Source organism: Miniopterus natalensis, chromosome 10, assembly GCF_054644295.1.
Source record: "Miniopterus natalensis isolate mMinNat1 chromosome 10, mMinNat1.hap1, whole genome shotgun sequence".
Lineage (NCBI taxonomy): Eukaryota > Metazoa > Chordata > Mammalia > Chiroptera > Miniopteridae > Miniopterus > Miniopterus natalensis.
Window position 1 is genome coordinate 17,822,251 of NC_142090.1, and position 27,143 is coordinate 17,849,393.

General features: G+C 38.8%; 1 protein-coding gene across 1 annotated transcript in view; it reads right to left on the reverse strand.

Moving 5' to 3' along the window:
* Positions 1-27,143, reverse strand: part of SND1 (staphylococcal nuclease and tudor domain containing 1) — a 418,687-nt gene that overhangs the window by 216,486 nt on the left and 175,058 nt on the right. The window contains exon 12 of the mRNA XM_016213329.2: positions 15,634-15,734. Within this exon, the coding sequence (XP_016068815.1) occupies positions 15,634-15,734 (101 nt within the window). The remainder of the gene's footprint in view (positions 1-15,633; positions 15,735-27,143) is intronic.

Sequence of the window (27,143 nt, forward strand, 5' to 3'; positions counted from 1 at the left end):
CACTTCTCCTGGACTAAGCCGCCTTGTTTATAAATGAGGAACTAGGTAGTCTTGAACGTATCTTCCTACTATAAAATTCCATGACTTCATTAGAAGAAAAATGTTCGAAGTACAGATATTAAGGTACACATTCTCAAGAAAGCATCTTTAAGGAAATAGCTGAAAAAGTTCAACTTGACTTCACAAGTCCAGAGATGTGCCCAGCGGATGAAGCTGTCACACCAGCTATACCAGGAGGGGGTGGCCCTGAGCTGATAAGGACGTCGTGTTCAGCTCCTCAGCAGCAGTGCGTGGCCGGGAGAGCACCCATCCATCCGTGGCACTCAGGCATACACGCCACTGCAGAGGCAAGATTCATGGCTCCAGCAACAGTCCAGTGTTATCCAATATGCAAGAAATCGAAGTTTTCATCATTTCCAATGGTCAAAGGGCAGTAAGTGTTAAATCCCAGAATACCAGGATTAATGAAGGAACATTAAAAACCCGGCATTAAATCACTTCTGTAGCCAATGCTGAGAATGATGTGTGTAATACATTACAAGGCTGATTATAAGGAAACAAGGTCTAATTTGGAAATGAATTACCTGACTTAAAAAAGAAACTGGTTAGATGGCTATTGGCAATTTTGTTAGTACAGGGGGAAAAGGGTAGGAACATATAAATTATGTTATGAATGGGAAGTTATCATTCTAAAACCACAGGGAACAGAATTCCCGGGTGAATAACTTCCTAAAGACAGTAAGAGGGAGAAGGGAGTCCTGACACTATGACCAGATTTTACTTGGTTTTCTGTTTTGGTTTTGTTTTACACTGGGCTGGTGGGAGGGGAGGCAGGAGGACGGGTAACACTTAATGCCCAGGAAACAAGTTATCTAGAAAAGTTTTAGAATAATCACAGTCTGATTATTCGTGCCAGGCTCTAGGAAAAGTGAACTCGTTCTTCAGCTCATGTTTTTTGGAGATGCCATAAATAAAGAAGTATACCCTCCAAAAAAGACTACTCGCTGTTAAAATGGAGCATAAGCTGTGGAGAGGCCTGAATGAGGGGGAGGAGGGGAAGATGTATGGTAACCCTAATGAGCTATCGTCTAATCTACAATGAGTAGTGTCTTACTGGTGAACACAATCTATCAATGGGGAAAACAAAAACCTTCAACAAATGCTCTAAAGATAAAGCATGGTGAAAAACACAGAACTGGCACAAGCGTGCCAGACTATAACCTACCAATACATTCCAATTTCCCTGAATTTCTGAATGGAAAAAACACAGCCCTCAGAGACTTCTACTTACTTTTTAAGGTTCTATCCTAGGTTAGTGCACTAATGAGAAAAACAAATGCCACCAAAGTAAATACTCAGGTGGAGAGAATCCCTTACAGTCAATGATTCAACCACATCCTCACAACACACTAAACTCATTAATGCAGGACAATGTGTAGAAAATAGCTCCAGTTCAAACGATCCAAACCAAAATAGAAATGCTTTTTGTTGACTCTCCCTTCTCTGCCAACCCACTGTAAGAACAAGATTGACATCTCTCCCTGAAAACAAGTCTTGAAGGGCAGGTGATATAACTCAAATTCCAATGTGTTATAATCAGAGATGATATTAAAAATATTGAACATTATGGCACTGGATAGTTTGTTATACTTGCGCATGCTAGCTGAATAAAGCCCTGATTATAAATAGAGAGACGTGAAAAAACAAACAAACAGAAAAAGCAACCACCAGGGTCATAAATGGTGTTATAGCTAAAAGGGCATCAACATAAAACAGCAAATCACTTGAGGATATTAGTTTGGATTAGGCCAGTCATCAAAACACACATTATTAATTTCAGATGCATCAGTGTACACCCAAAACACAATAAACTCGAGGGCTTAGATATTTAACTATTGGCTTGAGTCTTTAATACACCCACAACTGGCATTTGTTGAGTCTAACAAATGGATAAATTATACTTGAATTTCTTTCAAAGCATTTAAAAAATACAGTTTTGTTTAGTTACCAACAACAATCCCAACAACAAAAGATGTTAATACTTTTTACAGCCTAAGTGGTCCTTTTAAGGAGGGAATTTTAAAACAATAATACAACAGTTACCCACCAGACAAAATCTACAAACTTGATCATTACAGACAGAGGTAAAAGAATATTCGAAATCTAAATTCAAAGCTCTCTCCAATGCTGTCCACTGTTCCCTCAGGTAAATAATTTAACTCAAGGTCATGTCAGTGGCTAACGGCAATGAGGCCACTGAGTCAATTGGTAGTGATCACTACTGTTTGGGGAAAATATAATTTTGCAGTTCTACAGACATCCAAGTGAACCTAATGTTTATGATCAAGAGTCAGAGGAGAGGGTTATACAAAAGGAAAAGCCCATGGCTAGACTTTAAAGACAATGGGAAACTTTTGGCTTCACTGCTATTTCTTTCACCCCTAAACATACCCTTGTTAAAGTTCCCTCTGATAGAACGTGAGAGCAGGTTGAAAGAAATTTTAGATTACTAAGAGATACATTAAGGAAACATAGTATTAGTAGTATTGTTTATGCCACTTTCTTCTTCAAAGAGGCCAGATAAGAGCCTTAAGAAAGGACGGAGAATGACTCGTCAGGTCATCCTATAAGCTGGAGGCAGGGCTAGAAATAACCATCACCCAATTAGCTCCTATGTTGTTCTGCCATTCTGTACTTTTTCTAAGCAGAGCTGGTAAGGGAGAAATTAGTGGAGGTAAAAGGCTGTGTTTAGGGACCAAAAGTGATCCAAGAAAATATATATTGGTAAAGTTGTTTACCTATATCTATACTTGCCAGAGAACAGAGGAGAACGTTGGTTTTGGAACCTCCTGTTTCATAGTGCTTATTAATGTCAGCTGCACATTAGAATTACCATTCAGAACACCAATGCCAGGCCAATAAAACCAGAATCTTTAGGTGTGAAGATCAGTATTTTTAAAACAACAAACACTGTACCCACATTTTAAATATGGGGCACCATTATTTTTTAAAGTGCACTACATGAGTATATCACATGGTTTTGTGAAAAACTGTCCACACAGAAGAGTTCAACTAATACATTCTTCTTTTCCACAATTTAAGGCCCAAGAATGACCTAATACAACTTAAGGTCCCCAGAATCATAAATGTGTCGAAGAACCTGGAACTCCCCCAAAGACCAAGAGCCTAAGAATTGTGGGTAGGGAATAAACCAAACTTTGGAATTGGTTCAGGATCAGAAAACTCATACCTATTGGTTCTGTTTAGGTAGCAGGAAGACAAGAAATCGATGTGGAAGCGACCAGAAGAGAGCATGCCTCATCTTTGCCTCTTCAGATAGAACTGCGAGTTCCATGCTGCATTTTCCAGGCAGCTGGCAGTGATGACAAGAGCCCCCTCCAAACTGCAGGCATCACTTGGGGAGGGGGAGTTCTCCGCCTCTCAGGGGATTAAGGGACAAACAAGCAAACTCGTGGCCTTATGACAAACCCAGGCCTACGTATCCAGTTTATTATTAGCCTGACATTAAACACCACTTAAAAACAAAACTACCCGCCCACACAAACACACACCCCAAGATAGAGGATTATATAATAGCATCAGGAATGATCTGCTCTGACAGTGGAAGTAGAACCAGACAAATCAGATGGGTCTGGCAAAGAGCAAAATGGGGGTGGGGTAGCCCTAGAAGTCATGTTTGCATCCTCAAGAGTTCATGCAATGCTCTGTTTAGAGGAAGAAGTTCAAAATAATACCCTAGAGTCTGGAAGGCTGTCATTGTAGTCTGAGAAATTCTGAGCCACTATCAACTGGAAGAATAACTCCATGTTCTTTCACCAAGCCCAATCATTCTAGGTAAGGCAGAAGAAAATTGTTTTGGCACAGGTTCCTTCTTGGGGTGGAAACTCAAGATAAGTTTCTCATACAGGTCAGAAAGGAAAGCGAGGCCCAGTAAGAAAAATTCTACTACCTGTGCCTTTATGCTTTATGGACCACAACCAGCCAGCTGGCATCACAGGAACACAGCAAGTTGTGTTTTTGTTCCTCAGAATCCATTAGCAACTGGATCAAGCCCAATGTCAGTGTGGCTAAGGTCTAGAATGCGATAGCCACTTTAGACTTTCACTGCATAAACAAAGTATAGAACCTTTGCTGGTAAAAACTCTAGAAATGAGTCTCCACCTGTAAAACTAAGTAAAAACAAATATGTTTTCTGGTGGTCAACATTTTTCCTAAGGATTAGAAGCCATAATATTTTTCACTCAGTGATTCACAGCTCGAATATAAGCAACAAATGATCCCAGTAAAAAAGCCAAGGGTTTTGGTATTTCTTCTTCTCCCCTACCCTGTGTCAATCCTCACTCAATGGTCATATCTCTCCACTGCCATAGGCTGTACTGACACAGAAGAAACACAGTTTTAGAAGGGGGTTTCTGAGAAAGTGGTGACAAGAATAAATGCTTTGCATAGTTGCTTTTCATTTAAAAAAGAAAAAAAGGGTGACTTTGCAATCAACATCAAGATAACTGTGTTTGGAAGGAGGAGGGATGGTGTAAGAACTGCACTGTAATTGCCCTTGCTACTGAACTGGTGCATAAAATCACAATTATAACACAATACAAGCTCACACATTGAGTCAAAAGCCTGCTGAATCACAGTTGATATATAAGCAGATGTATCAGAAAGCCATAAGGCTCCATGCAAAGCCCACACTGTAAACCTGATGGAAGGCAATCCCCAAGTTTCCTTTTACCCTTTCTGACACTCATGCTATTAAACATCTCTGCATTCTTCCATACATATTGACTTCCAAGGTCCAGTCTCTAAATTCCTCCAAGTTCCATTTGTAAACATATTTTTACTGACAGCACAAAAACTCACAAAGGCATCACAGCAAAAAGAGTTGCTCTGTAAGTTTTACAGAATACGACTTTCAGTAAGACTTTAAGGTGTGGGTACGGAAGGGCACTTCCTAAAACACTTCGACACCCTCTGCCTTTTCAACACTTCAGATACAGAGGCAGAAAGTAGAGAAGTAGGAGTCGAGATTACTAGCTAGAGCAAGTGTATCCATGTAGGTCGCTTGTATACACCTCTTGCTTTGAAAGATATTATTCAATTATTGCCTTTATTGAGGGGCAAATTGTGTGCCTATTCATTGGTAAATGTGTGTTAAACTTGAAACATTAAAAATTATTCATGAAAAGGTATTACTTCTACCTTTGTGCACGTACTTACCAATCATTACTGTGTTAACACAGTATACATTCAATATTTAGTGAAAAAATGGATGTAATTTAGCCATCATGACAATTTAAAACGTGAGAAAAGAGATCAATCCAAACCGAAGTGCCTGCTATGGAACAATAAAAATGAACTACTGCCACAAAAGCTGAGCCATAATCCAATGGGGCATTTTTGTTTTGTTTTTTAATTAACCTTTGGGCATTTCCTGTATCTTATTTAAGCTAATACTTAGTACATTCCGTGAGGAAGCAGTATTATCAGTGGATGAATTTGGCCAGGGGTTAGTGAGAAGAATGAGAAGAGAATATAAAAATATTCAAGAAAAATTCCTACAAAAAGGAAAAAGGTTTGAGCAAAGAAGCAGCTGCAGATGCTGAGAAGACAAAGAGGAAGGACAGAAGAGACCCCTGGATCTGAAAGAAGGTCAAAGGTGACCAGGCTGATCTTCGTAACTATGCTAAACATTGAAGATGCATTAGCATATTTTATCTTCACAACAGCATCTCAGGAGTGAGATCATTATTTCTTACACAAGAAAAAACAAAGGCCCAAGATTACCAGCTGTCTAGGAGCAGAGCTGAGGTTTTACCTCAGGAATGCTCACCTCGAAAGCCTACTTTAAAAAAACATACACAGAATCTGAATATCCAACAATCACTTGCCTGTAGACTTCATCTCAACACTATGTTAAGTGGTCAGTTTTCCCATTCCTAAATTCTTAAAAAATAATCAGCACTGAAAAGGAATTACCCCCCCCACACACACAATAATAGCTATTATATTAGCATGAATAAATAATGGGTAATTCTACCCTATTTTCTAAGCTTTTGAAAATGTTACCACAATTTTTATCAGTTTTTTAAAAATTTATTCAGTATGAACTGGAGCAAATCCTTGTCAAGGAGCATCATGACTGGGAAATAGATCTATAAAAACTCCAGTCCTATTTCCCTTTACCACTTGGTACTGTGCTGGCCACAGGAACTGGGAAGAGAAAGGGGCTGAGAAAATGGCATATAAAAGATACAGAATTTTTGCTTATTGGTAACTACATCAAATGTCCCCTCTCTTTATCACTATCCAAAGGTATAAATAAAGAACGCTCAAGGGAGGTCAGAAAGGCAGACTGAGGACTTACGTACACATGACCCCCTTTACCAGGTCCCACCGAAACGACAAAGAAGAGAGACATGGACAAAGATAAAGCCTAACGGCGTTAAACAACAAGAAAGCATGCTAACAGCGTGTCAGAAAGCTTGCACAAATCCCAAAAGACAGAAAGTGGGTGGTATGAGACTGGTGGAGGTTTGGGGGCACCTCAAGGACCTTTATTGACAGACACAAAGCACCACAGTGAGTAGGCTCTGAGACATCATCTGAGAATTGACCAGGAGCGCCATGCAGAAGAGCTGGGCTAGCCAGCCTCTCCCTGGCCCCCAGATGGCCACAGAGGTGCTAAGAGAAGAGGGTTCTGACCCCAGGCAAACACCCAACACTCTACCAGCAAGCACAGACATTTCTTTGATTACATACTTTTTATGTGTGTTCCTGAACAGTTGACATTCCAAATAAACCACCCAAAACTCCTAAACAAACATGGCTTGAAAGAAGAGCTGGGTCATGGATAAACCACTTAAATCCTATGAAAGTTTCTACCCTGAGCACCAGCATAAATAACCTAGGGTCACAATTAAATCTCTACTGGCAGAGTGGCCTTTAACCCTGGGGCCTTCATGCTTCCTTCTTCCAGATGAGGCTTTGTTTCCAATAGAGACCATTTTAATTAAAACATAAAATCTGATCCAGGATGTAGCCCTTCTTCACTAATCCACTGTTTTAATATGGGAGGAGGGTTTTTTCAACTGCACTTGCAGGTTACCCAGCATAACAGCAGAAAGCTTTAAAGCAAAAAGCACAAAGGTTCTTGAAGCCACTAAAGCAGTGATAACTTAAACTAAAGTAAGCTACTGCAATAGATTTCTCAACTTTACTTTTACAGATTTTTCTTTAAGTCTTTATATATTTCTAAAACTCTCCCTTTAACTCTCTCATTGTTTCAATGCTGTAGTGTATTTGGGAATGAAACCAACATGACTTCAACTTTATACCAATGAGATTCCCCAAACTCCGAACGTCACATGAGATCATTACATGAGATACTTCAAAGAAACACGTGTTATAAAACAGAGGGTAGATGATTCAGCATCGGAAGGACGTTAAATGGAGTTTGTAGCCTGAAAAAAACCAGAGGAATAGCGTTTGAGACAGGATTGGCCAAAGTACATCATAGACGCTACCCCTGCCCATCTCCTATGCCACCACAGTGAAATACACTAAAGCTCTCTACCAGCTGAGGAAAACTCCCTTCACCTTGACAATTTTAGTCAGGTCTAAAATTTGCCTGCTTCCTCTATGTTCCAGGCCCAGATACTTTCAGGCACTGAAAAAGGAAGGCTACCTCTGATACTTCCTACTGTCAACTCAAACCTAGTCCTTCCTTCATAAATATAGATCAAGGTCCACAAAATACTTGAGAACTTATGAATGAAAAGAAACAAAATAAGCAAGGAGCAATTAGTCATGGGGAAAACAGATAATTCAATGAAAGAGGGGGTGTTTTTTATTTTAATTTTTTATTATTATTATTATTTTTAATATATTTTTATTGATTTCAGAGAGAGAGGAAGGAAGAGTGAGAGAGAGAGAAACATCAATGATGCGAGAGAGTCACTGATCAGCTGCCTCCTGCACGCCCCCTACTGGGGGTTGAGCCTGCAACCTGGGCATGTGTTCTGACGGGGAATCAAACCATGATCTCCTGGATCCTAGGTTGATGCCCAACTCCTGAAGAATTCAAGAATTAACAATAACAACAAAAAATCTCCTTTGGTTGTAGACATTGGGTGTTCAGATCTAAAAAGCCAATTGAGCATGCAAATAACAGACAAACAAAACTCACCAAGAAATATTTTAATAAAATTTCAGGAAACCAAAAATAAACAGGAAATTTCCAGAGCCAGAAAAGCTTTCAGAGTAAAAAAGAATGCCTTTCTGAGATACAGCGGCAGCTGCACATGAAAATGTGCAAAAAGGAAAATGACAGACATACAGAAAGGCACACACACGAAGAGAATTAATATTTCTTTGGAGGTTTAACAACACAGCACTTTTTTTCTAGAGGTCTAATCCCACTACCATACTTCTTGGTCCAACAGCTTAACACAATTATAACTGCTATTGGGGGAGGGAAGGAGGTATGGGTTAAATTTTTAGGATCAACTTACAAGCAAAGCTTAGAAGTCAATTATAGTGACAGAGAGGAAATGCAATAAATGATATAAATCTGATAATAGCCCAGCAGGTGTGGCTCAGTGGTTGAGCGTCAACCCATGAACCAAGAGGTCCCCTGTTCTAATCCCAGTCAGGGCACATGCCCAGGTTTTGGGCTCGATCCCCAGTTGGGGGCCTGCAGGAGGCAGCCAATAGATGATGATTCTCTCTCAGCGATGTTTCCTTCTCTCTATCCCTCTCTCTTTTTCTCTAAAACAAAAAAAAAATCAATGAAAAAAACATTTAAATCTGATAATAGAAAAAATATAACTTTTTTAAAAGGGGGGGGAAAGTATAAGCATTCTAATTTCCTAATCTTTTGCTATAAAGTTAATCAGAATCAGAGTAACTGAAAATTATAAAATTCACTATTGGTAAAAGTAAAATAATGTAACAAAATTAGGGGATAAAGGGTGTAGGTAATAGTGGAAATATTCAAAAATACTCATCTTTAATATAAGCTAGTAAATAGATACTATTTAGAGCTAAAATTTTTAAAATCAATAGTGTTAATTTATAAAATGATAGGGATGACCATCCAAAAAAGTGAAAAGCAGACACTGTTAGGAAGTTAGCATCTGTGCCTCTGCCAGGTGAGATAGGAGGAAAGTAGGCAGTCCTTTTGGTTCCTGGGAGAACGTGCAGCAGGATGGGAACCACAGTGAACTGTTGAGCTCTATCAACACTGAATGGCCAAGGGCTATAATGTGAGGAGGAAACGGACAGGTGGGCTCAAGTGGATAGTCACTTGAGCATTTCATTTTGTCTACTGAGAGGTTAAGTTACTGACTCCTAAAAATACAAGAGGGATACAAGAGGGATTATATTTTAACCTGTCTCTGAATGGTAAAGTCTCTAAAAGTCCCTGGAAAAACCTGAAGAGAAAATAACCTTTGTAAGCACTCTTTAAAGTCACTTGTGTTTCTTAAAGCAAAAAATAAAATCTACATAAACACGGTCCTGTGGGTGGCAAAGACACTGAATATCCGCAGGACTCTTAAGGCCTCAGCAACCAGAGCCAAGAAATGCTGAGAGCTGCAGCCAGGAGAGCCTTACCGCTCAGAACCATTTTTGTTCACTGCTATATTCCCAGGACATGGCACATAGTAGGTGATCAAAAAATATTTGTTGAATGAATAAACAGATAAATCTATTGTTATTGTAGACAGCTCTAGAAGCAGCAACCTGTCCCTTGTCTGGGCCCAGTACTTCTCTGAGCTACTTTGAGAGCCCATGGAAATCAGAATGAATGGACAGCATTTTTACTTTTCCAAACACGGCCTACAACTGAGGTTATTTTGAACACACTTACCTGTATCTCTAAAACATTCCAGAATGTTCCTCCCTTATGATGAGCTCCCCTTACTTGGAGAAAAGCTTAACTTCCCCTTAGGTTCTCTATGATATACTGTGGGAAACTGATGAAAGGGAGCTTCCAAAGGATCAGCTCAGAAAACATTAAGCCATCCACTGCCTGACACTATACTCAACTGATACTGAAGGGGAAAAAAAGAATAAAAAAAATGGGGAAAATAGAGCACATGTTGCTCAGGAAAGGATTCTGCTGATCTGTATGATTCAAGGGTTCCACTATGAAAAACTTAATTGAACTTCCATATAGACATGATGGTAATACAATAATCTGAAACCAGGAGGTCTTTAAAGAAATAAGACTTGGCTGCATGGGTAGACAGCCACAAAATATTTGAATAAAAGAGACCTCTGTCTGAAACTAACCAGTGTTTTCCTAACTCCTACCCTGAACCCTTAGCAAAAGCCACATTATTCCTTCTTACAGCGCTTTATGGGACCAGTCTCTAAAATGATCACTATATACTTTAGCTAGCAGGAGATGGGCACCGTTACTCAACTAGTTCCTTCCAAAGTATTCTAAAACTAAATGCCACAGAGGCTTCCAGTGGCCTCAAATGGTGGACAAGCATACTTCTACCACTCAACACAGCAGAAGCAGCACAGTTGTATAAATCAATCTGCCTTTGACTTCCAGAAAACAATCTAAGGTGCTCTTTTTAGAGGTGGGGGTTAATTAAGTGTTTATGATTTAAGGTGGCGGGACCTTATTCTGGGGTATACTTTTCCTTCAAAGTAGGAAAAGGTTGGGGGAAATCCCCCACTAAGTTCGGTGAAATGTAACCAATTTGTCTGTAGAGAAAAGGGTTGGTTACCACCCAGCTCCTAACTGCTGGCCGAGCCACTGGCATTAATACTGTCTCCGTACTTCCTCAGGAGTCAAAGGTGTACTTTCAGGATGTTGTGGGACACTCTGAGTAAGAACACTAGGCCAGAAAATAGGGTGTCTTCCTATGTTTAGCTGGAGAGTCAGATATTAGTATGTTTTAAGATTTGAAAACTCTAGAGACAGGAGTTTAAGCCTGACAGTGAAAGCCTTAAGGCAGGGAACCGGTAGACTTAAACAATGTTTTGAAGAGCACTGTTAAAAAACACACAATCACCTCAAAAAAAAAACAGTGACCTTGTACAGAAAATAAACAGGCATTTTCCAACAGTTCCTAGTCCATAGTTCCATCTCTGTGGCATTCACTTTCCCAAAATGGGCCATATCTATTGTCTCCTATTATTGTGAAATGCTTCACATAATAGGAAGCACTGGAGGAATTACCTTAGTGACACTGCATCTACTGGGTTGTGACAATTTTCCAGGGATAGGGGTTGGGGTGGTGTTAATTTTAAGCGTGTATGTGTGAGGCTTGACCCTAAGTTACATATTTTAGGTGCCCCTTTGTAAATGTGAACAAATTTCCTTTTACCACATTTCTTTGAAAATGTGATATGCAGAAAGACAGGAGCAATCAGTTAATAGATTATATAGGTTTGCCAAATTAGAGCTCAAAGTAATTGAGAAGTCCAACACAAGTAAAGGTCACCCCAGAAAAATCTCACTCTTCAAGAAGGCTCTGGCAATAGTGAAAGAACGAGATTTTAATCACTGGAGCTAATTACATAGAAGACTAAATCACAAGAAGAGTTATTTAAGTGTCTTAAGTACAATAAAAAGTAATTAACAGGAAGCGCCATCTTGACAGCTTCATGTCACAAACGGGGCCTAAAAGGATCAGCTAATTCCCAGCCTGGGAGCCAGAGAATGAGAAACAATTCAAAGTTTGATCTTTTTATTTTTTTATTTAAATTGTTTTGATTAGCAGATAACAACTCTTGCCACTCCACAGTGAAGTTAATAAAAAAAATTAATCTATTAGAGGAATGAGGAACCTTGTTTTCATTGATTCCCCAGAGGGCAAGAGACGGGGAGTTGAAGGCTGTGCCAAACCAGAGAGAGCCTCCTGGAGATGCTGTGACTCAACCCCCCAACCCCCAATACATCAAGAGGAAAAACAGAAGGATTAGACCAGGCCCTATTGGGGATATAGACAATTTACATACTTGGGCATGTGAAATTCCTTTAAAAATCTGCTTTGAAATAACCCTGTAAGAGCCTCCATCTCATCTGCCTCATCTTTCTCATTCCCCTGGAATCAGCAGCTTGAGGGAAAGCTCTTCCACAGTCAAGAGAATCCCAGCTGATCTCCTGAGTAACAGGAAAGCCACTAGATACTATGAGGGCCAATCTGTAGGTGGGTAAGCCTACAGATGATGACAGACATATTTTAGATTGGATTGCTTCTTAATTCAACATCATTTCTACAAGTTTGGACAAAAGCCTATCTTTGAAAGAGGGAATGCATTACTATAAAAGCTCTCCTAACTAACCTTCCCTTAACTGACCTGGACTTTCTATAACTCACTAAACCCACTGGTTGATGCCAGGTAAGAGTGATTGAGGGCTACTCTGGCACACCTGTGCACTTCTGTTCCTCTGTTGTACCATTTGTTTCTGTCTCCAGATTTGTGTATACTGGTTGTGCTTATTATTTTAATTACGTACCTCATTAAATGTTACATTAATAATTGAAATATGAATACAAAAAGGATATGTATGAAAACAGATAAATACTTTAAAAAGGTTTGATAAGGAGAAATGGCTTTAAAGTGGCTGCAAAATAAATAAAAGGACAACTATAATAGACGAGGGAGGAGTAAATCACAAAAATATAGGGTTCCATAATTAGTGTTTTTAAGTCCTCATGCCAAAGAGGAAGTTATGCAATTCACCAGAATATCATAGTTGATCCATGCTGCTCATACAGCAAAGATCTGGAAATGTGTGTGTTTAAAATGAAATTAAAATATTTGAAATTTAAAAAATCAAATCCCCTTCTCTAGCCAATATTTTTTAATAACTAACCATTAAAACAAGATGGAATGCTTTTAGTATATCTTACTTCTAAATATAAGTCAAGTATTTGGACATTTTTATTATATATATTACCTCAACTTTTCTACAATACTATTTGGAGTTAAGTATAGAAAATTCAGAAAAAAGTAAATCAAAACAAAATCAAGGCAAAGGGAAAATAAGAGAAGCTATGAGTAGGATTGGAATATAAAAGCATGCTTCTAGGTACACTTTCTAGAGATGTAGTATCTCTGGACTGAGCTTCCAATAATCAAACAAAAGAGGAAAACTATCGGAAACAAGCTTTTCAATATTGATCAGATAAAAACAAACCTGTAACTCAAAAGAAACATCCAGTACTCCCTCTTATGCTTCATAAGGGTACACTTTGCAATACAGTAAACAAATCATTCACAAATTTTTTGAACTCCTACCATACTGAATACTGAGACTACAATAAGGCATAAGAGAGACAAAAATCACTACCTTCAAGGAGCTTAATGTCTAGTGAGGGCTGGCCTCAACAATATCACTAAATTCTATATGTCTCCCAATTGCAGATGGGCAGTTTACTCCAAAGTCTAGTTCAGTAGAAACAAGTCTAAGAGGGAACTCTATGCTTCTCGGGTACCCTGCAAGGCTGGTCCAATTCAAGGTAAATCATAAAAAAATATATTATTTCTTACAATCTAACCACAAGAACCAGGAAGTAGAAGGTCAAGGTTATCACCCCTGGCAGGAACATGACCTTGTCAAGCTCAATCAACTGTGTTAGCTGACCAAACTGATTAAAAGGTTGATGTCTTTTTACTAAGAATCTAACAAAAACATTGGCTGGAACAGAGTCACCTGACCTCTGCAGAAAGGCAGCCTAGCCTGAAAGAGTAATCTTGGTCAAAGCCAAGATCAATGCAGTTGAAACCTTAAGGTTTCATGGCATGGGCATGGGCATGGCCGTAACACCCTACTCTGGAAAAAATTTGAAACTAGTTATCTCAAATTGTCTTTAAAAAAATCCCTACAGGCCCAGCCGGGCATGGCTCAGCCTTTGAGCATCAACCTATGATCCAGGAGATCGTGATTCGATTCCAGGTCAGGGCACATGCCCAGGTTGGGGGGCTCGATCCCCAGTGGGGGGCTTGCAGGGAGCAGACAATCAATGACTCTCTCATCACTGATGTTTCTCTCTCTCTCTCTCCCTCTCTCCCCCTCTCTTCCTTTTTCTGAAATCATTAAAGATATATTTAAAAAATTAAAATTCCTACAGAACATTCTGGGGGAATAAAGGGGGAAAAAAAACAAAAACACCAAAAGAAGAAAAAAAAAAAGCAACAATAAAAAGAACACTCCCAGGATATCTCATTTTAAGCAGTGTAAATTTACTTTCAAAATATACCTCAGTGGTAATTAAATGAAACAAATCCACTCTAAAAGACTATTCGATAAACAGGGGAGAAAGCCATCTGCCAAAAATAAAGATATACATTTTTACAGTACTGATGTTGTTTTTACTAGTAATTAGATAGGAGGAGCAGTTATCTACTGAGAGGATTCCTTGTTTGTGTCAGTAAAACTTTTAATACCAGGGAATAACTTCCAGCTCTCCACAGTAGAAAAGCTTGCATCAAGCTCCCTAAGAAGTGGTCATGAACTGATACTAAATATTGCTAGTTATACAGATAGAAGAATGGCCAAAATATTTCCTACATTCTTCCACGTCAAAATTATTATCTAATCAGTCAAGAAGCTTGTTTCTAACAAACATGATACCTGTGATAGTGCTCAGGTAGTGACATCAAAAGGCTATAATAAGATCCTCTCGGCAAAAATGAAGTCTCAGATTGCTACAGGAGTGATAACAGTGGCTAAAAACACTTATTTCCAAATGTGATAACTCGAAGGAAGGGAAAGGTTCCTGTTTGGTTGGAGAACTTCTGGAAGGTAAATTAGCTGCAAGATCCTCTTTCCTTTCAGAGGCATGCTGGAGCTGAGAGGTGTTTTTCCTAATGGGCTTCATTGTACTTCCAATAAGACAATCCCTGTTTTGATAAGAAACCTATTCTTTTCTTCCCTTCCATCATGCTCCCTTAAAAGAAAAGAAAAATACCAGTTTGGTAACAAACAGCACTTAAGATTGTTAAATAGAGAAGGAAACAATTACCATGCTGGAATATTTTATGCAAAGTAAGAATTGCTACTGGGGACTGACTGACTGTTTTAATATTTATTGTGGAAGCAAGGCCCAGCAGGCTTCCTCCTTCCCCCAACAGATACCTCCCTTGAAAGACTATTCATCAATCAAGCTCTCAGGAGACTTTAGAATATAACCAGGGGACAGCCAGCACAGTTCAAGGGGAAGACCCTGTCATCTACTGATTACATACAACTACACAAAGAAAATGTCCAATTAACCTCTCTTCTTCTTCCCCCCCCCCCTTTTTTTGGTCTATAATTGAACTTCCTAAACTAATATGCAGAGAATCTTTCTAACTACTTTTAGATAGTGCCTAGGGCCTGACTGACAATAAATGGCATTATTAATAGTAATAATGTGCTACATAATGCCAAGTACACAGAGCCCAATAAATCTTAAATAACAATAATAATGAAGTATATGATTAGCTAGTGAGTGATTAAAAAGTACTTCACAAACATAAAGTGCCATACAGGCCCGTAACAATCATAAATCACTGTGTTAAGAGCAGCAGAAAGCAAATCGGGGTGAAAGGAAGGAGAGACGTGAACGAGAAGAGAACTCTTAGTTACAGCTGAGCACTCACATTCCTCCAATGGTGACAGTGGCACAGGTACGCTCTGAAAAGGCAGGCACCGTCTCTGTGGCTGGGCTGGCTGCTCTAATGTAGTCCACAGTCACATTGACCTGAAAATAAAGAATCAAGGAAGTTAAGATTAGGACTTTGCACATAGCTCACTAGTAGCTACTTGTGTCCGGACAAATGTGAAATCTTACCTCATTCACAGTTTGATTTTCTGGATCTAAGATATTAAAAAACAACAACGGAAAGACAGTGGAGCCACACTGGTTGAAAATATCTGCACCAAAGCCTATCTGATAGAGGACTGTTACCCAAAATATAGCAAAAACTCTTAAATCTCAATAATAAGAACATGAACAACCCAATTTTAAAAAGGGCAAAAGACCTGGACATCTCACCAAAAAAGACTTAGAGGTGGCAAATAAATATATGAAAGATGGTCCACATTGTATGTCATTGGGGAAATGCAAATTAAAACAACTATGAGCTACCACTACACCCCTATTGGAACAGCCAAAATCCAGAACACTGATAACTAATGCTGGTGAGGATGTGGAACAGGAATTCTCATTCACTGTTAGAGGGAATGCAAAATAGTTAGCCACTTTGAGACACAGTTTGGCAGTTTTGCACAAAACTAAACATACTTTTACCATAACGTTCCAACAGCTGACAACTTATATCGACACAAAAACCTGCACATAGGTGTTTATAGTTATATAAAGATATATAACTGCCAAAACTTGGAAGCAACCAATATGTCTTTCAACAGCTGGATGGATAAATAAACAGTGGCTCACGAAGTCAAAGAAATATTCAGTGCTAAAAAGAAATGAGCCATCAAACCATGAAAAGACACAGAGGAAATACATAAGAGAAAAAAGCCAATCAAAAAGCTGCACACTGTTTAATACCAACTATGACATTCTGGAAAAGGCAAAACTATGGAGAAAGTAAAAAGATCAGTTGTTGCCAGGGGCTGGGGGACAAGACAGGGATGAACAGGCGCAGCAGAGGACTTTCACAGCAGTGAAACTACTCTCTATGATACTATAATGATGGATACATGCCATTACACATCTGCCCAACCCCACAGAAAGCACACCACTGAGAGTCAACCCTAACGTAACTACAGTTTCCTCAACATAACAAATGTATCACTCTGGTGGGGGGGTTGTGATAGTAGCGGAGGGAGGGATGGGGGGGAGAGGAGGGGAACTCTGTACTTTCTGCTCAATTTTGCTGTGAATCTAAAGCTGCTCTAAAAATATATAGTGTTTGTTTTTTTTTAAAAAAAGGTGACTGATACCAAGAAAGAGATAAATGGCTGTACATGTAAGGCCCCACAGAAATCATATTTGACAGAGCAGGGGTTGGCAGCGTCCCTGCAGGACTCCTCCATATTATGGTAACGTGGTTGTTTAACCTTCAGACTTCTCTGAAATCAGTTTCTTAAAAATATGAAATGCCTCTACAGAAAAACTGCATGTAATTTCAGTCTGCCATAAATTCTCAAGGACCAAGTTAAGAACTAGCAAGAAGATCAAACAAGATGACAATCACAAAGATGCTTGGGACTGGTTTCACAGTATGTGAATCCAAACGACATAGCTAACTATACCCAATATCAACAAAGTTGGAGTTAGGAAATTTTGAAAACAACAAGGAATAAATGGATCAGAAGAATCTTTACGTTTTGAGTTAAGAAAGGATATGTATACAAACAGTTAGGAAGTTAGGATTCTAAAATAGGAAAGCTGCTTAATCCAAGTATACACTAAATATATGGATTATGGACATATCAAGCAATGTTTTTTCTTTATGAAATCTTTTAAAATAAACATGTTTGTGTGTCAAAAGAAAAAGTGTGTGATATCCTTTAGCAAACATACAGGGTCTGTTTTACAATTAAGGCATATGCTTGGCTTGGGTCACGGCCAAGTTTTCATACCTATATGGAAGACACACATTGGATTAAGCAGCCTGAAGCCTGCCTCACAGCCTGAAAGTCCAGAATTCCATTTTTTTTTAAACATGTCTTTAGTTCCCATGGATCAGGTTAAAGACAGCCTACAGCACAGGCATCAAGTTCAGCCACACTGCTGGTGAGCACCATCAAAATCCTTTCAAACTGTCTGGTCTTCAAAAACTCATTTTAAAATGAATATGGAAATTTTGAAAAGGACAGCTGCCTCAAAACTCTGTCAGATCACACACTTGAACACTCCATCTAATCACATTTCAAAAGCAACAAGGAGCAATGCCAGAGAGAAAGCCAATTAAGAGCTAAGGATAAAAAGTACTGTCATAATACAGCAACACAGAAAAGAAGACAAGGTAAAGATGACTCCTACAGTCAGGTGCCTGCATTGAAATTATTGCTCAGTCAACTTGTGTAAAGCTAAAGAGATGGGTAGAGAATGTGAGGAGCATGATCAGACTGGGGTGGGGGTGAGGTTGAACAACTTGTACCTACCTCCAACAAAGGGGTTTCAATAGTTTCCCCATGTGCAGCCAGCCAGAGTTAGTACAGGCCAGACAGGGCAAGGAACGGGAAGTCTACACACAGAGAGGGGTGGCTGACTCAAATCCTCACGAGGGGAAGGAGGTCTCTGTGCTGTCTACATTGGTACACCTGACTCATCTCTGGCAAAGCCCTACAACAAAGCTACAGAAGCAGGAAGAGGGACAGGAGTATACCTGGATATCTGTTGGAGTCATGGCAAAATCACACAGGAAATCAGCAGTGTACAGAAGCTAACTCAAGGGTGCCTGCATCATGGAATGTAAAATAACTCAGGCCATGTTCAAAAAGGCATAGATAGCCACAATGTATGGTATAATTGGGGGCATTTGGTGGGAAGTCAAAAAATATGTGGAGATGGGGAAAGAGGGTGACATACCCTTTCACTCAATCCATCTAACAAGGTCAAGCCCTCAATTCTATTACCACGGAAAAGAAATCCATTCCTGCTTAAAAATAAACTAAATGAATCTCAAGGTTACCTTGTAAGTACCAGTGCCAAGCCTCCTCAGCACACAGGAGTGGAGAGCAGCTCTTCAGTGCCAAATATACCGCACAGAGTCACATTAGCTCTCTACCCAGAAGGAATGCCTACTCATCAAGAAGGCCACTTGAGTGGTGGTAGTGTGTGTGTGTATGTGGGGGGGGGGGGGGGGTAATAACAAAGAACAAAAATGAACACTGAGCATCTCATCTTCTAGTCCAAAAGGCCAAAAGACATGCTATCCCCAAAAATGTCCCTCAGGGATATCAATGGGAAGAGAAAAAAAAGGCCTTAATTCTTCAATAACCAAAACGACCAAAAGCTACATTTATCTGCCAATTAATTTTTTCCTATATCTAGAGAAAGAGAACTGAAAATAAGTAGGACATTAAAGAGCTCACTGGGGAGGCATCATTATTAAAGAAAATCTCAAATACAAATGAGGCCCTGAGAATAGCCCATAGCCAAGACACACACCTGCAGGCAGCCATGACAAATCAGGAATTAAAGTCAATGTATAATTAGCATTTATGTCCCTCTCCTGTGGATTCCGAGATCTGTTCCCCTACGCTGGAGTTTTTCATCTCAGATACTCATCACTGACTTTTCAATCACTTGAAAAAGAAACACAGTTTAAATGGTTTCAATTAAAACAACTGCAAATACTAGCAACGCCTTCATCTGAATAAATGATAACCTGCATTTCGTGGCTGTGGGTAAGTACATATGGAATGGCATGAGTTAAAGAGAAATAATAAGATGATGCAGATGAGGTCCTCATTTTTCAAACAAAGGTACTCCTGTTTAGTATACAAGTACGTATTTTACATGCACATGGCACAAAGCAGGGCCTGATCCCTCTTTACAGCAATAACAAGGAGCCATGGGCTCTGGCTTGGCCCCACCTGTCACTCTCTTACAAATGAGTCCTATCACATTATTGTTCTCACTTTTTCATCACCTGGAAAATGAGCACACTAGACTAGAACTTTAGAGAATCATTGAACTCTGGAATTCTAAAAGATAACTTAGCTAAAAATGGTGTACTACATAGTGTTTTCTTGGACCTTTGTAATAATGAGACAGGCTGAGCCTCTCTTAAAATGGACGGAGCCCTGTCGGCGTGGCTCAGCAGTTGAGCACTGACCTAGGATCCAAGAGATCGTGGTTCAATTCCCGGTCAGGGCACATGCCTGGGTTTACGGCTCATTCCCAGTGGGGGATGGGGTATGCAGGAGGCAGCTGATCAATGACGACCCTCTCATCATTGATGTTTCTGTCTCTCTCTCCCCCTCTCCCTGCCTCTCTCTGAAACCAATAAAGATATACCTAAAAAAAAAAAAGAAAAGATGGATGAAAATGTTCTTCAGTTCTATTTTTTGTAGTCTCTCCTCGATAAGATTAAAGTTTCTCTTTAGGCACTCTCCAAACCAACGGGCCTGTGCCAGTCAATGCCAGCCCACGGGCGGGAACCTGGAGAACAAAGAAACCTACTCTGCACTTGTGTGGAGAAGCCCAGCTCCACATAAACCAGACCCCAGCAGCAGTTCGGGGAGCCAGACTCTGTTAGTGCACTCCCTTGATGCATCAAGCTCCCTCCTTTTCTCCTTTCCCTCCATCCTGTTTTCAGTAAACCTTCTTTTGAATCTGTTTCGCCTGATTTTTATCCTGGGGGGGAGGGGGGAAGCAAGAACTCTTTCTCCGGTGATGATTCCTACCTTACATTTACTACAATAAACTGAAACATAAAGACTGTAAGCTCCAGGAGAGGGGAGCCCGTGTCTTTTAGTCACTGAAATTGTTGTTGCAGGGCCTGCACAGTAGAAGGGTATACATGTAGGAAATATTCGTTTCATGAATGGACATATATAATCTGGAACCCTTTCAGACAAAACCCTTTCGGACAAAATTCTGAAGGACACTTCTGAAATGGGTTAGGCATTCTGAAGACCATTTTATCAAGATACTGACCATTCTGCTGTTTTATATAACAAAAATATATTAATTTAAAGATTGAGGAGGGGAGGAGTATTTTGAAATTGGAATAAAGCTTTAATCAAAGCCATTCCTATAAACAGACTAAGCAAGCAAAATATATATAATTTCCCACATTATTTGTTTTTCAAAGAGGTTCTCAAAGAAAAGGGTAGAAGGCAATCTAATTCATCTTTGGTCCATTAGATTGTGGAGTTTTCCTTAAAAGCAATTTCAAGGGCCCTTCAGAGGAACTAAGATGAAAATTTAGAATTGAATTTATATCTCAATCTCTTATAAAGACTGGAAGCAGTTTTAGTATAAAAGAATATCTTTGGGCCACACATAAGAAATTCTGAGGATCTATGAATGTTCTTCATACAACTAATCACTAGAAAAGTGTCAAACTACCAAAGACCTCTGAGTTTATGATGCTGATGATAATGAAATGACAAAATCTGAACTATCTATGCATAAAAGATAAGGTAGGAAGGAGAACAATTTCATATCCACAACATTTCCAGGCCACAGCCTGAGTTTAGTTTTAATATAACTAGGGCTGTTATGTGAGGCTATTTTGCATAACTGACATAAAATCCCACCCACTATTCATCATGGCCAATCATAAATTCACAAAAAGCTGTAATAAATACCCTGTCTCTCAAAATAAGCTCTTATATGACCCATCACTCTCAAGAGAGAATTTCCAGGTAGTTAAAGAAAGCCTCTATGTACCCCAGATGCAGAAAAGACATCATCATCTAGGCAAGTGCAGCTAATGCAGCCAGGAAACAAAAGTAGACTAAGATATTTTATAGTTTAGATAAGAGCATGAACCCTGAGCTTCTAAGCTGCAGGGTTTAGTTCCCAGCAATTCTGCATATGAGCTATGTGAACTTGGATAAGTTATTTAACTTATCTGTGCTTCAGTTTAACATGGATAACTCTACCTATATTGCTGTTATAAGAAATGCAATAATATACATGAGGTATTCAGAGCAGGGCCTGACTCAGGGTAAGCTCTACAAGTCAGTTATTTTTAGATAAACATATACTGATTTTGTTAAAGGCAAGCCTCACACAAAGCAAGTGCTAAATAAGTACCCGTGAGATAAAAAGTAAAAATGCCTAGACACATATATGCATAAATAAGATGAATGTTGACTTAAATCATTAGACTACTGAAATCATAAGGCAGAAAAACTCAATTAAACATATTTTTCTCCTTAAGGAGCCACAGCAAACCAGAATATATACCTCATAAATATTCACTCCAACTTAGAGATAAATAGGGCTTAAAGAATGACATACTATTTAGTATTTATTTAGACATTTTTCAGATTAACCTTGCAGGTACCAGTTATTGGAGATTTTATTTACTAAATGCAACTGGAGCAGAGTGTAGGGAACCATCTCAATTAATAGGTTAACTAAACATATTTTGGGAGGATACTCTTTGCCTTTCAAAATTAAGAAGACAACGAACAAAGAGAAACCAAGTTTCCATTTGTTTTTAACATAAAAGGACCTTCCATAATATTCAATATTTAATTTATGTATTCTCACTTTTTTCCTGCTAAAAAGTATCTTACGTAATTATTCTAGAAACATAAGAGTTATCTATTTTTTTAAAATTTAAAACACATTTCAATCACCCAATCATCAGACATAGGATGAGCTTCAAAACAAATTCTTAGGAGGTTCATAGTCCTGCTTCTGGACCCAAACTCAGCTAAGCAGCAAACATTTGAGGGGCTGGCTACTCAACACAAGAGGATGTCAAGCTTACCTCCTTCTGGGCAGTACAGTGTAACAAAAAAAACAATGAGAGTCACAAATGAGAGCAACATATGTACCTTTACATTTTCTACTAGCAACATTTAAAAAGGAAAAATAAATAGATGAAGTTATTTTAAAAAATACTTATTTAGCTCAAAATATCCCAGATTATCATCCTATCAAGCTATAAACAATAAAAAAATAAGCATTGAGATTCTTTCTCTGATATGTCTTTGAAATCCAGTGTGTATTTTACAGGTATAGTACATCTCATTTTGGACCAGTCACATTTCAAGTGCTTGACTGCATGCCTCGAATGTTTGTTCTGAGCCCCACTCCTGTCTTATATGATCCTAGCTATTGTGGCTCTAACTTTCTCTATTTTCTCCTGGGAACTTTTGTTATCTCCTGTTTTGCGAATCCTTGAAAACACTCTTAAAGCATATTGAAAAACCAGGTATAAAATGCTTATCCTTCATTTTATTTTAAAAATCTATTACCTGACTAGACTAGAAAGATAAGTCACTTACTTTTTCAATTTCAAAAAAGAATTTGGATGAAAATAAATCTGTAGAAAGGGGGGGGGGGGGAATCCTCTAATTTAAAACTACCTTTAGGAAGTATACTCTCTTCAATAGTTTCATGAACATACTTTTTAGGGACTTCTATCAATTCAATGGCTATATTTTATTTATTCTTGATTTGCTGACACAATTCTAGAATTCCTTACTATAGTGACTGAACTTTATTCTAATGGACGGCTGGTGACTAGAAATTCAGTTTAATGAAATACGACTTTTTAGGTATGAATAATGCTTCTGCTGAGTACTGATATTAGAAAGAAAATGAGAATTGGTAGATGTGAACCATTTTTTTATAACCATAATCCAGCGTATATGCTTCATTAGCATCTTTGAGCTCCCTTCCTACCTCTGCAACCCAGCTCACATGTATTCTGTAACATCCCTTCAAAACCACTGTAACTGGGTGCCAAGGCTGGTTGCTTATTCACATGCATTCATGTTGCTTTCACCCATCTACAATCGCCCTTCCAAACTCCCCACAGGGTCAGAACTATTTTAAGCGCATTTCATTTTCATAAATGGAATGTTAATCTATAGTGCTCACAAACCTCTATAAACAGAGTCAAGGAACTTTCTTATTTGATGTATTTCTGGCAAAACAAACCCCTTACCCCTGTCCCCCACCTCCCTTGCTGAATGGGCAAATGCTTTCATCTGTTTGCAGGGGGAAAGGTAAAATCCAGCTTACCACAGGACCCTTAGAGACACAAAGAGGGTCTATCTGGCATTAGGCATTCACTAAAGCAGACATCACAACTCCACAATAAACATGCAGTTTGGTAAATATTTAATTAGAAGCATACACTGGCATGAGATCCACAAATATATGTGAAACCATTTCATATATATAAGAAGTCGTAAGAGATTGGCAAAGATGTCTAGAAGTAGTCATAGCAACCTAACAACAACCATATCATTAAAATGGACTGAAAATATACTGCACAGTTTATTGTATGTGGTAAATAATAGGCACATATAAATCATTATGGAAATACAGTTTGACAATTGAAAATATTTCAAGTAAATCTGATGGGGATCAGAGAGAAAAACAGAACACTATTTGAAAATAACCTCCCAGCTGCGAGAATTTTCATTAATCCTCTTGATTCGTAAGTCCTTATAAACTTACAAATATATCTAGAAAGTATCATCTGTGTTTGTGCTAGTGCTCTGACCATTACCTTACTCATTGCTGTATCATGGTGTAACTCATCCCAATACCTAATCTTGATACAACACTGCTTGTCCCTAAAAAAGAATGCTGGGGGCCCCAGAAGCACTACTGAAAACTGTCCCTTGTGTCCCCTGCATGTCTCTTCTTACCCCTCATAAAAGCTATCATCTCCTACTGCCTTTGTCTAGAGCAGGGGTGGGGAACATTCAGCCTAAAATCATTTGGTCTTTCCCTGCCAAGGCAACCGCAGGGGGGACTTGGAATTCAATAAATCTAGGAGCTTTTTTCATAGCTAATTTCTAAGTTGATAATTTTGTATGGCCCATGAATGATATTATAAATATCCAAATGGCCCTTGGCAGAAAAAAGGTTCTCCACCCCTGCTCTAGAGGCTGGAAGTTGAGTGTGGGCCTTTTTTCTGCTTTATACAAGTGTCAATCACAGTCATCTGTGTCCAAATTGTCCAAGGTCAGCATCAGTCAGGAGAAATTAAATCATTTCATCCAGAACCTTCCCTGGAGGAGCTGAGCCACACAAGCAGCACAAATATACAGAGATAGTTATGCCTTTGTGCAGAACACACATAATGTCACCCAGTCTTTAAAACAACAGTAACAAAACTAAATGCAAGGCTTAGGGATATGAAGAAAAAGGATTTGCCTAATGACATCTAAGAAGAATTACTGGGGAGAAAAGGGATATTATTATGACATGGATTAATAACAAGGTTACATTACATTTCCTCTGCAAATATATGCCAGTCTGTGAAGGAAATGTCTCCACTCACCAAAAGACCAAACTGGGACACCTGAGCAATAAAATGGGGGCTAAAATATTCACACTGTCAAGCATTCCAATAAATTCTACTGCTCTGGGGGCTAGGTATTGTCTGAGTGACCAAAGTCAATATAGAAAAGCCATCCCTCATTCACCACAGTTCAGAGCACACCCATTTCTCTAGCATGCCCATGAGCTGGCACTTAGAAATCATTCAGACAAAGGAAATATATATTCAGGTAAGTTAACTAAAGGCTACACTTAGAATGGTGAATTGGACTGAAAGAAGTATGTCATGACCTCAAAGTAGAAATACAAAGAAGAGTATAATAATTCTTAAGAAATACCTGCCAGTGGCACAAAGAAAAATAGCTCAAGGATACAGCACTTGTGTTATAAAATATTTTCAGTTTTGCTGCTAAGAAAAGGTTCCAAGATAGTCAGGTGTTAACATCATAGGCCTTTCTTACTTTACACACACCAGCCTCTCTTTGAATTTCACAGAAAACAGAGGCCTACTAAATGAAACAAGGTTCCTTGATCAAAGGCACAGCATGCATAGAGCAATAACACAAAGGTCAATGTCTAAAACTACACACAGACACTGAGCAAAGACCAACCTGAATTCCATCTGTGTCCACTTCCAAATCCAGGTCTCCTGACATATAGCTACTATTTTAAAAACAAACAAACAAACAAACACAGTAGATATGCATATAGCCAACTCCCCAGGCCAAAAACAAATTACATATTCAGAAACTAGGCTATTAGCATTGAACAATAAACTTAGGTGAAATGCAGTGTTTGCATCCCAAATTCGTGAAGTTAGCCAGCTCGAGGCAACTGTGTAGACAAACAAGCCTTTCCCAAACTCACAGTTCACCAGTGTCCACCGCTAACTTCTCAGGGACAAGAAGGAAAATTATTGTTCAAGTTCTTCAAAAAATTAACAACAGAAATACCATAAGATCCAGCAATTCTATTTCTAGGTATGGTTAATCTAAAAGAATTGAAAGCAGATCTCAGAAATATCTGTACCCCATGTTCATAGCAACACTATTCACAATTACTGAAAGGCGAAAGCAACCCAAGAGTCTGTCAAGTCAAGTGACGAATGCGTATACAGAATGTGGTATATACATAAAATGGAGTATTATTCAGTCATAAAAAGAAAGGAAATTCTGACACATGTTATGACTTGGATGAGCCTCAAGGACATTAGGCTAAGTTCAATAAGCCGTCACAAAAAAGAAACACTGTACAATTCCACTGAAATGAGATATCTACAGTAGTCAAAAGAACAAAGTAGAATAGTGGTTGCTAGGGGCTGGAGGGAGGAAGGAATGGAGAATGGTGTTTAATGGGCACAGAATTTCAGTTTTGCAGGATGAAAAAGTTCTGGAGATTGGCTGCATGACAATGTGAATATATTTAACACTACTTAATGGTATTTACACTTTAAATCGGCTAAGACAGCAAATTTTATGCAATGTGCATTTTACCACAATTAAATGTGTGTGTATCTGTTTGGTAATTCTACCCATGCATTCCATAAGACAATAATTAGCAGCATGAGCCAGACAATGGCCAGATAGCTCTTACCTCAAACCCAGTTAACCGCAAAATCTTCAGGAAATTCAAGGAAATACTTCCATCACATTCCCAGAAAAATACATGGTTACCCAAAGGTAATAATAATTATAATACATGTCCAATAACCCATAAAAATGGAGGAAAAGTCTAAGGTAGGACTAATTATTCCACCTTTCTCAGTATATGAAATATCTTTGTCTATTTTCCTGCTTTCTAAAAAGAAGAGCCAACTCAAGGAACATGTACAGGTATCACACGTCTAACTAAGTGTGCCTGCTTCACCATTTCTCAGAGGCAGTCACAGAATGGGATAGAGTAGTCTATAGCTCATGGACTTCCTACAAAACTGTCAAATAATTTTGGATGTCTTGTGCTCTAACACATTTCCTCTACGAAGAATAGATCTCCCTTGGAGATCTGTTGGTGGAGATCTACACGTTTGGGGAATTTTCATTGTGTCCCACCATAATTTTCCCATCTCTATCCAGTTTTCCAGTTTCATTTAATCAGTGCTATCCATGCTTTTGTCTAATGAAACTTCTTCCATTTTCATGTGTTTCCCTATGCGATATTTTTCACTGTTGGCAGGAACCAAAATTGGTACATCTTTGGAGGTCAAACTGG